The sequence below is a fragment of the Centruroides vittatus genome, unplaced genomic scaffold, assembly GCF_030686945.1.
Source record: "Centruroides vittatus isolate TY-2023 unplaced genomic scaffold, ASM3068694v2 scaffold_1152, whole genome shotgun sequence".
Classification (NCBI taxonomy): Eukaryota; Metazoa; Arthropoda; class Arachnida; order Scorpiones; family Buthidae; genus Centruroides; species Centruroides vittatus.
Genome location: NW_027122670.1, coordinates 225,318 through 237,638, shown reverse-complemented (window position 1 = coordinate 237,638; position 12,321 = coordinate 225,318). Strand labels below are relative to the sequence as shown.

Sequence of the window (12,321 nt, the reverse complement as noted above, 5' to 3'; positions counted from 1 at the left end):
ACTAGCATTTTAACTAATTTTAACATTTAAAAATACTAAAACTAAAAATTTTTTTATTTATCCTGCTTTTAAATGTTTATTATAGGCTATATAAATTAAACTTTGTTAAGTATGAGCAACTTTAAAAGTAAAAAGATGTATTTTCAACATTCCACAGAAAATTTCATCATCTTGAAAATTGAATTCCACAGAAAAGTTCACTTGAAAGAGTAGTTCACAATTCAGTACTTTCTAATATGAAGTTTTAGTTGTATCTCATTTGTTTTTATTTTTTTGTAACTTAAAATATTATAATGATTTTCAATGTAAAAAATTATTTTAATATTTTTATTATATAAAATAAAGAAATTTTCAAAGTTAATCATTTCAAGAATGTCACTTATTACGCATATTAAAAATTTCACTTTAAATTCAGGAATCTCTCAAACAGCATTTTTAGACGTAAGTTTGTATTTGTGATTTTAATATAATAATGTAATTCTAAATACAGTAGAGAGTCGTTAATCCGAACCCCGGTAATCCAAATCGCCGGTTATCCGAACGATTTTCAGTCGGACTGTGTCGTGCTGAATCAAACGTTTTTGATACTAGATTTACTTCTAAAGTATAATTTTCATGTTTTTATATTCTTCAATATATTTATTTTGTTTGTACAAAATAAAGAAATAATTTTTAACGATACAACAGCCTTCATTATTATTATAAAAATTTTCGTTAGACTTAAAATCGACGAAAATTCAACATGAAGCGACATGCAACGGAGAAAAATTTGAACATTAGACAGGTTAATATATTTTTTCGTACATAATCGGTTATCCGAACAAATCACTAATCTGAACAACCCCAGTCCCCAATTGATTCGGATTAACGACTCTCAACTGTACTTCATAATACAGCTTTGGTCTCAAATATTAAATTTAAACTTGTTTTGACATTAGTTTGCAGTGTACTACAATATTTCAATAATTACTACATATTATTTACATTTACAATACATATTTCATATAACATGTTATGACATCATTTGATAAATTAAAGTTAATTTTATCTTGTTTTGAGAGCAAATTTGCTATACTTTAATTTCATTTTTATGCTACTTTAATATCTTTATATATTGTTTTCGTCATGTAATAATTTTTAAGATTATTTCATTTCCATCTTATGAGTATTGAGTATTTATACCCATTATATGTTTAGCCAGACCACCTGTAACAGGACAGTTAGGTGATGAGGAATGGTGTCTAACATATCTTGATAAGATCACCCAAGAAAAGTTCTAAAGATCTGACCCAAACTCAAACTGAGATCACTCATAGTAATAGATATACATATTTATCATTAGCATATCTACAGTAATAGATATTGTCTTAGTTTTCTTGTCTTCAGCAACATAGTTTAGCCCCATTTTTGATAAGCAGAAGTAATTTCAATATTAAATATTGTAATTTTTTAAATTTATTACATAAAAAAATTTAACACTATCTTAGCATTATTTTTTATCATAAAATTAAAAAAAAAATTGAGTTAATTTCATTAAAAATATTTTTTAAGCAAAACATTTTTGATGAAAATTTCATTATTCCCAGTTCCATTATTATTTTTTTTAATAATGTTAATAATCTCAGTATGAGACATACTAATAAAAACATTTCCTCAAATAAATTTTGTGATTTGAACAAAGTAATTTCATAGTTTAAAAAAATAAACTTTTAATTATAAATTTTTTGGTTAAACATTCCATCTTATTTGACTATTTTTGTTTCAAACTTTTACAACACAAACACTTCTTTCTGGAATGGATCCATATGATAGTGTTATTAAGAATAACTGGGATGACATGTAGACATTTCATTAATATGTACTGTACTGTACATCTGAAGACAGTTAACCAGTTTAAAAGTAAGAGTTTTATGAAGTTTAAAGTTCTGTCATATTTTTTAAACATATATTTTTCTATATTGATAACAGAAAATTGATTATTTATACATTTGATAGTGATAAAATATATATACCATATGATATAAATTATCAGTTATCAATAATCTGCATTATTTTTGAAGATAACTGGATTTCATAAAAACTTGTTATTTTATATTATTACTATTAATAAAGAAGATAATAATAAAAAATTATTACTACTATTATTAAGCCAACTGAAATGTATGTAAATCCTAGAATATTGTTTTGAGCAATGCATTATTTCTCATTAATCAAATCTAAAAACAATATTTCTGTGCATTCTGCCCAAGGAAAACAATAAAGCTTCACTACAAAATTACACACAATGGGCTTGTGAACTGTCTCTGACTAGTTTTAATTATTATGCAGTATTGTATACATGAGTTTACAAATACATCACCTTTTGCCTTATAAATTTCCAAAAATAAGTCAAATTTGTGAAGAGTGTACATGTGAAACTATCCATACAAATGTGAATATTCCATAGATTGAGACTTAGTGACCCATTAGTCCAGATGAGAGATGATTGGAAACAGTTAAATAAGAATGTCCTTTAGCTGCACTATACATGAACTGTACATAACCAACCACTTAATTATAGAAACACTTATTTTAAATTTTGACAGAAAAACTTTTTAGATAGGATAACAAATAAGTAATGTTAAACAGGATATTTGGGCAGGAACTTAAATTGATGATTTGTGGCTTACCAAGGTAGCCCTATCTTTTTGACATTGCAAAGATCCATTTTTCCAGTTTTTTTTGGCAGATGTTGAGTGTGTTGGCATATCAGAAGATGTCTTAATGAGTGTTGACTATAACTGCAGAGACTATCATAATGTTTTAGCTGATCATGATTAAATGAATTGAATATTTTCAAAAAACTCAAATTTCAAAGTATTTTCAGAAAAAAGAAAAGAGTTTAATTTTTAAATTTAAGTATGATAAATAACCTGATAACCTGAAAATGACATCATAGTAACACAGCAAATTATACAAAAAGTGCCATAGAAAATATACAAAAAGATTAAGGTTTTTTACTAAAATATATCTTTTTCTATGAAATATTTTTTTCTAATTTTAATTAACTATCAGTCAGTTTTAAATTACAGTAGAGCGTTGTTTATGCAAAAGCCGATCAACCGAAACATCGGTTAACCGAAAGCTTTCCAGTTGGACTGTGTCATGCTGAATCAAACGTTTTTGATACTAGATTAACTTCTAAAGTATAATTTTTTTGTTTTTATATTTTTCAATATATTTATTTTGTTTGTACAAAATAAAAAAATAATTTTTAACGATACAATAGCCACGATTATTATTATAAAAATTTTCGTTAGGCTTAAAATCGACAAAAATTCAACGCAAAGCAACATGCAGCGGAGAAAACTTTCAACATGGGATAGGTTAATATATTTTTTCGTACATAATTGGTTATCCAAACAACTCCAGTCCCCAACTGATTTGGATAAATGACGCTCTACTGTAAATTCATACATCCAACTATAAATTTAATTTCTATATAGCTTCTCAAACTGGAACATTGTAAATTAAAGATTTAATTTTAAGAATACTTTGTAATATTCATTTTTTTCTATAATAATTAAGCTACTTTGCTTTAAAAAATTATTTGTAGCAAACATGAACACTAATGAAAATTATGTTCATGTTTTAAATTATTAATGATATACAATAAATCTTAAGAAATTTTTAAACATTTATAAGTTTTATTCATTCCTCTTAATTTATCGATAAATAAATATTTAATTTTTTATATTAAAAACTAAAAACATTTTATTTAAATTAGAATCAAAGTTATAAACAAAATGAATGTCAACCACATTTGAGAATACTGAACTATATAAATGTATGCATTATCAATCAATTCTCCCTTTACTCCCTTTCTCTCCAATCTAGGAGTCTATAACAATACAAAATTCTAAGAACAGATAATTAGGGATTGATAATAGTGTTAGTTTTCTTTATTGAAAATGTAATTGTTACAGTCAAAACCCGTTTTTAGTTAGAACGCGTTTTAACTAGTTGAAACTAGTTTATACTGGATGTCTTTGTTAAAACCCGTTTTGTCTAGTTAAAACTAGTTTTAACTCAAATTCATTTTTGACTAGCAGTAAATTCTAGTTTTAAGTAGACAAAACAGGTTTAGCAGTAAATTAACTAGACAAAATGGGTTTTGGCTAGTTAATTTACTGCTGTACATGTTTTGATTTTAGATAAAACTAGTTTTAACTTTTAACATTAGTTAAAACTAATTTTAGCTACATAAATATGCTTGGGGGAAATAAAGTTATGTATAGTGATTTGGGGGAAGATATCTTAATGAGTGTTGACTATAACTGCAGAGACTATCATAATGTTTTAGCTGATCATGATTAAATGAATTGAATATTTTCAAAAAACTCAAATTTCAAAGTATTTTCAGAAAATGCTTATAAAGGAAATTATAGAAATAATTTGGGTTTTGGAGGCCTCTAACGAAAATTTCATATTCTTGAGCATGTTTTTCAAATAAAACTTTGAAGTATATGAAAAATAATTGTATATTGTGTTTGCAATGACGACTTTTTTACTGTCTGGCATTTTAGGCATCTCACCCTAAGTATCCGGGTGAGATGCCAAATGCCATTAGGATAAGATAACAAATATATCAGATCAGTCCATAAGTCCGTGCGCATTTTTATGACCTTGAGAAAAATTTTGTTTTGCTGTTAAAAATGTCAGTCTAATGTGATAATTTTTACACCGAAGTGTTAAATTGGATCTCATTCATATAATACTGTTCAGAATTGTGAACATTTCAGTTGTTTATTTTCGTTAAAATGAAAGTAACGGACGAATACAAAAGACATGTTTTATACTTTTTACTTTTAAGTGGTGAGAATGCTACAAATGCAGCCAAAAAAATAAATACTGTACATAATCAAATCGTAATTAGTGCAAGGACTGCGCAGAAGTAGTTTGAAAGATTTAGAAACAATGATTTTAGTGTGGAGGATAAGGCTCGTACTGGAAGATCCATTGACTTTGATGATGATGCTCTCTCTGCACCAGTTGAAGCAGAACCATCTTTAACAGTTGACGAAATTGCGGAACGTTTAAATTCATCCCACGGAACTGTTCATAGACACCTACGACAAATCGGAAAAGTTTCAAAGCTAGGAAAATGGACACCGCACGAACTGTCAATAGCTAACCGACAACAACGTGTAAACATTTGCACGTCTCTTTTATCCCGTATTGCTTTAGAACCTTTTCTTGGTAGGCTGGTTACCGGAGACGAAAAATGGATCCTCTATAATAATGTGACGAGAAAAAAACAATGGATGGATGGCGACAAGCAGCCAAAACAGACTGCAAAAGGTCGCATCCAAAAAAAATTCTTTTGTCTGTTTGGTGGGATATGTCGGGTGTAATTCACTTTGAGCTGTTAGAACCTAATCAAGCAATTACAGCTCAAATGTATTGTGAGCAATTAGAGCGTTTAAATGAAAAATTGAAAAAAAATCGACCGTCGTTACGAAAAATACGCACGAACTTATGGACTGACCTGATAATTGCATAAAATTAATTTTCGAATTTCTTAACCAAATTTAATTTAGTGCATATGTAGTACAAAGTACTTCATAGTAAGTATAACAGCACAGTATAAGTATTGTTAAGTTTCCGCCCATTCTAACGTGCTCTATAGCTAGCTGAAAGCTTTTTTCAGTCCAAAAACCTTTTTGAGAAGTCCTTATATAATTTCTATGCATATCCTGCAATAAAACAAGAAAACAAAAATTTATTAAAAATAGGCATATTGGAATTCAATTAACAGAAAATAGGCATGTTACTCCATGAAAAATGTGGCATCTTTTCCATTTGTCAGGGTAAGATGCCTACGTTGTACGTGTTCTAGCATGTCTGATCGGGATCGGCGGTAGCTCACAATGGAAACTTTAGAACTTTAACTACATCACACATTAATTCCGCAATTTTTAATAAATTCTATTTTAACTTTTAGTTTTAAAATGATTCTAGAAACATTTCACAACAAAAACTTCATTCTTATCTTGCTTTTATTCTTCTCAGATGTAGAAAATGAGGTAACAGTAGCCAACTACAGCTTTCCGCACTCAATATTGGCTCAACGATTCATCATACAAACACATGACAATATCTGATGTCACCGTTTGAAAATATCAAAAAGTAGGCATCTTCCCCCGAATCACTCTATATGTTGCAGTCAAAACCAGTTTTTAGTTAAGATGCATTTTAACTAGTTTATACTGGATGTCTTTGTTAAAACCCATTTTGTCTAATTAAAACTAGAATTTACTGCTAGTCAAAAATGAATTTGAGTTAAAACTAGTTTTAACTAGACAAAACAGGTTTTAACAAAGACAACCAGTATCTAGTTTCAACTAGTTAAAACATGTTCCAACTAAAAACAGGTTTTGACTAACATAATCATAAAACTAAACCCATATATTTTTTTTAAAAAGCTGTTGGACTAACAAGGGACAGTCATGACATTGTCATCACAGTTTCCAATTATACTGTTTGTGTGGATAAACCTTCGTATGAACCTTTATTGAGCAAAGGAAATACATACACGTCTCAAATGTTTTCAAGAAAACTGAAGTTTAAAAAATCTCAAGCAATTTATGAGTATGCTTTGCAGAATTTTTCAGTAAAGATTGTCTCAGCAGCAGCACAACTGAATGATAATCACTAGATCAATGGTTTAAACTCAATGAATAAGCTTTTTCAATTCAATGCAATTTTTACATCAAAAAATTATAAATTACATGGGTTTACACATTTTTGTCTATTTATTTTCTATTAAAAATGCACATTTTTTTTATTCCTTAAAATTTATTTTGGAATTGTTTAAAATAAATTTGAAGTTTTGTTTTTAAAACTGGAATAATTATTTTATAGTTTATGATCTTATTACTCTTACTTGTACTCTATAACTAAATTTTTACTATCTGCTTGTTTCATTAGCTATGAAAAGAAAATATACTTATGATATAAACAATAAGAAACCAGAGAAGTGACACTGAAAGATGACTGTTTACTATTAAGTGATGACAAACTGACCTCTTGTACATTTCCAACACTAACAATATTGCATTTTGTTTACGATGCTATCACAGCTGGAAATTTATGAAAGGTCAGTTTCATCACTTATTCAATAGTTCCAGCTTTAAGAATAATTTTATGTTTACTGTTATAAGTAACAATTCAATGTAATATTGAGAGTGAGTTTATAATTAAAAATCTTTTGAATTTATTTAATTGTTTTAAATGTCAAATTTTTCATAATATCCTTACATTCCCAAATGTAAAAACCTTAAATTCATTTTTAACAGACAGCAATTCCAAAACTTAGTGAGTGAATTAACTATTCAAATTTTAGTTTCAACATGTTCTTAATCATTGAAATCTTTACAAGATATAATGATATAAATATCTTCCATCTTTAAGTTCTTAATAAAAGATAATTTCAGTTTCCCCATTAAAAAAATGAAATTAATTTTACTCAAACTGAAACAAGCAAAATCACAAAAATAATTTAATAATTTAACTTTTCTATATAAGCTATATAATTTACTCACATATGTTAATTTGGCCACTGCATTTGCTTTAATCGCAATATTTTCTTGACGGAGTTCTTCTTTAATTTCTTCAATACACTGAGTAATATATTTGGTCTATAATGAAAATAATTACATTAAATTCATAATTATTTTATAAAATATAAGAAAATATGTACTTGTATATATATATATATATAACTATTACTACTATTAAAACACTTAACATACTACTATATATATTTACTTGGCTTAGTATAAATTTAATTAGTGCAAGACTTGCTAAAGTGCAGTTTATATGTACCAGAAAATTCAATTAATGTACAATGATTCACTATAATGCTGTCACTTCAAGTGTAAAATAATTAAGAAAACAATTATTTAAAAAAAATAAATTTTAACAAAAAAATAAATGGCGTAAATGTAAGTAATGAAAAATGGATCAGTGGATCAACACCTGTTAAATGAACTATTGCTGATATTATGAATGTATTTTAATACAAGATAGCATAATCTTTTAGAAGACTGTAGCAAAATTCTTGTACAGAAGTAATTATTTAGTGATTAAAAACCTTTAAAGAAAAAAAAATGCTGTACTAAATACTGTTGGTAGCAATGCTGCCAATTTAGATTAAGAATAATTGGCAAAATGGCTAGTACACTCAATCCAGTTGTTCACCACTCACTACAGAGTTCTATCTTTTAATGCCACAGAAAATTTTAATTTTCTTTGCATATATTTTTAAAATCTGCTTCTGATATACTTTCAACTGACAATCCAAATGAATAGTTGAATAGTTCAACATTTACACAAAAAAACATTAGAAAATGTGATTCAGGGCTATCAAGAGCTTCATGCAGAAAATAAGAAAGGTGAGTACAAATTTGGATACTTTTTTCTTTTAACAAAAACATTTAGAAATATAGTTGCAAAATATGATGACGACAAATCAGGTTTAATGGTATCTTTTTATTTCATCCTCTAATAGCATTTTGTGAATTTCATAACCTATTATGCTAAAGTCCAAAATCAAAATTGGAAGGGATAACTTGCAATAAAATGAAAACCATACACACTTTCAACAAACGGAGTTTACAGAACATTTTCAATTAAGAGTTATTAAAAGTTCATAAAAATTAACATTAAGAATAGAGATTCACATTGATAACTTCTACTAGTTATAGTAGGTCCAGTAAGTGGCACCTCTTTTTTCATGCTACTCTATTCTGAATTCTTGCCTTTAGCTCCTTATAACTACCCTCTTTTAAGGCATCTACCATTTTAATTCTCCTTCTCCCTCATTTCTTTCTGTCTACAATCATCCCTCCCATAATGTCATTTGATAAACCTTCCTCTTAAATTCATATGTCCCAACCAATTAGCTTTTCACCTCTTTATTGTCTCTAATATGCTTCTTTTTTCACCTACTCTTCTTAGGACCTCCTCATTTCTCACCTTATCGCTCCATCTGACTTCCACTATTCTCCATAGCCACATCTCCAGGCCCTCTATTGTTCTAATGTATTGTCTCAAGATCCAAGTTTCAGCACCATAGAGAAAAATATTCCAGATGTAGCATTTGACCAGTCTTTTTCTCAATTTAATTTCAGAGGTCACACAAAATTGTTTTCATTTTGCTAAATGCCTCTTTTGCCATACAATTCTCTTGATTTATTTCCCACTTCTGCATTCAGAGTCAAGCCAAGCACCCAGGTATCTAAACCCATTCGCTTGTTCCACTTTGTCACTATTTATATAGATGTTGACCTTTGTTTCTTTTTCTCCAAAGTGCTTTGGTTTTGTTTGTTTTGTTAACATTAATTTTCATTTTGAAGACCACACATTCCCTCTCTAGTTCACTCAGTATCTTTCTCATTTTACCCTTGCTTTCCACCAGAATTGCCATATCATTAGCATACCTTAGGCACTGAATCTGCCATCCCCAATTTTAATGCCTTCCTCTTCCTCTAGATCAAGGATGGCAAACCTATGGCACGTGTGCCCAAAGTGGCACGTAAGAGAAATCATCTGGCATGTAATGTATCATATGATTTCTGTCTTTTTAAATCATCCTTTCTGTTTATCACCTGATCATCTTTTTTTTCAATCAGATTTTTTACGTTTATTCGAATTAAAGTGTATTCGTTTAATTTCTTTAAATATTTGAAGTCTAAGACATTGGCACGCATTAACATCTTTAAAGCTAAGTATGCTTACAATATGGCATGCAGACTCAAAAAGGTTCGCCATCCCTGCTCTAGATATTCTATAATCATTTCTTCCAAGTATATGTAAAAAAGAAGCAGTGATAAGCCTAAAACCCTTTTCGATATTGATTTCCTCACTGTATTGACCATCCACTTTAACTAGTGCTCTCTGATATTTGTACAAGTTTAGTATTAACATCCTGTCCTTCAAATCTATGCCTTCTTTCCTCAAAATATCCATCAACCTTTCCCAGTAAATTTTGTCAAATGCCTTTTCAAGATCTATTAAACAGACCAACCTTCCCTTTTCTTTTTCAACATATCATTCTTCTATGGTTCTCGGCACTTCTATCACTTCTCTAGTGCCTCTTCCCTTTCTGAACCCAAACTATTCTTCCCTTATGAATGGGTTCAGTTTTCCATAGAGATGTTTCTCTAATATTCTTAAAAGGATTTTTGAGGTATGGGAGATCAAGCTAATTGTTCTATAATCTTCACATTTGGTTGTTTTATCTCTTTGGGATGGGAATTAAAATATTCCTCAGAAAGTCAATGGGCCACATACCTTTATCATAGATCATGTTGCAAAGTCTGGCAATTTTCTTAATTCCATTTTCACCCATATTTTTAATAAATTCTATAGGGATGTTATCAATACCCTCTGATTTTCTGTTTCTTAATCCTTCTACAGGCAATCCTCTACTTTCATACCTAATTGGTTCCTGAAATGTGTATGAAAGTTGAAATGTACGAAAGTAGAGCAATATAAAAAAACATCAAAAAAAGTTTTCAAAACACTTATTTTTTATTGATTAGTATCTGGTGTTTTCTTTATAAATTTGTCAAGAGATAATTGAATTTTCTTTTCTTGATAAAGAGTTCTATAACATGCTGCATCTTTTCCCATTGCCCTTCATACATGAGATATACATTACATTTTATTTATTGCACATTACATATACTTTTACAACAATAGTAACAGTATAAAGCAAAAGACATATCTACACACAGTACCAGTTTGTTGATGGCCGGATGGCCACACTCTCCATTGGGATCACATTCTACCATGACAGTCAAAAATTTGTCAAGATGCATGAAGGCTAACTCAAGACATCCCTGCTCAAGACTGAACCTGTGACACCAAAAATGGATGTGATTAATGTCAGAGAGATGGAGAGGAACTAGTGATTAATAGTTCATGAGAAGAAGAGAATCATTACATGAAAGTACTGTACATGTTTTGCTATATATATATATATATATATATAAAAATTGAAAGTACGAAATAGCGAATTGTGCAAAAGTAGAGAATTGGCTACTGTACTAATAACCTCTTCCATCAAGATTGGAGCTCCTCCTTCACCTTTATCAACATCATTTTCTTCTTCTACCTTCAGTTCTACATTATTTTCTGTACTGTACAGATCACTTATGTATTTGTGCCATCTGTACAAGATCTCCTTATTTATAATCTCCCCATTTTTGTCACTAATATTTACTCTCTTAGCCCTTCTGAACCAGAATGCATTCTTAACTTTATCATACATTAGTTCCAATCCTTTTTACCTCTCCAGACTTTCAATTTGTTCACATTCTCTTTCAAGCCACTCTTTTTTGGCTTGCTCAATCACCCTTCTTAGCTTATTGTTCACTTCTCTGTATTTTCATCTTCCTTCTTCAGAGTTCACATTCTTCCACCTTCTTTCATTCATTTTATTCACCATTTCCTCTGTAATGCAAAGTTTATTCATTCTTTAACCTTTTTTCTTTCCTACCTGTTCCTCTGCTGTAACAAATCTTTTCCTTCATTGATATCCACAACCTGTTTGGTCCTTCAGCATCCTCTTCATTTATTTCTTTAATTTTTTGTTCAGATATTACTCTAAACATTTCTCTATTCTTTTTCAAATTTTCTAAATCCCATTCCTTGCTTGTCTTTTTTCTCTTTGTGATCTTCTTTAACCTTATTTTGAGTTTTGCAAATAAGAGATTGTGATCTGAGTCTATGTCTGCACCTGGATAGGTGCTTACATCCTTAATAGAATTCTGTATCTCTCTTTAATTAGTATATAGTCTATTTGGTATCTGTTGTTGTCCCCAGATTTTTCCATGTATATAATGTTCTCTTATGCTTTTTAAACCATGTATTTGTAATCACCATACTATGTTCTTTGCAGAATTCAATCGACCTTTCTCCGCTCATGTTCCTGCTTCCCAATCCATGCCTTCCTACAATATTTTCCTCTCTTGTGTTTCTTATATAAACTTTGATATAAACAACTCAAATTACATTAAGTGAGACAAGAAAGAAAATAAATAAATGTTTGCTGTATATTTACATAACAACATTAAACTAAAAATATAATAAAAAAATAAATAAAACTAAGAAAAATTAGGAGTTTCTATGTTTACGTTTTACACTTTATTTAATCATTTTATACAGAATATATTATCATCTATTTTTGATATTCTTAAGTAATAATTAAGAATTATATTGTATATCTAGTAAAAAAGAATTTTTTTCTAATAAAAGAAAGTACTAGTTTAAAGT

At 28.9% G+C, this 12,321-nt stretch overlaps 1 protein-coding gene across 1 annotated transcript in view; it reads right to left on the bottom strand.

The window, feature by feature from the left end:
• Positions 1-12,321, bottom strand: part of g (adaptor-related protein complex 3, delta 1 subunit-like garnet) — a 107,051-nt gene that overhangs the window by 88,091 nt on the left and 6,639 nt on the right. The window contains exon 2 of the mRNA XM_067284122.1: positions 7,584-7,679. Within this exon, the coding sequence (XP_067140223.1) occupies positions 7,584-7,679 (96 nt within the window). The remainder of the gene's footprint in view (positions 1-7,583; positions 7,680-12,321) is intronic.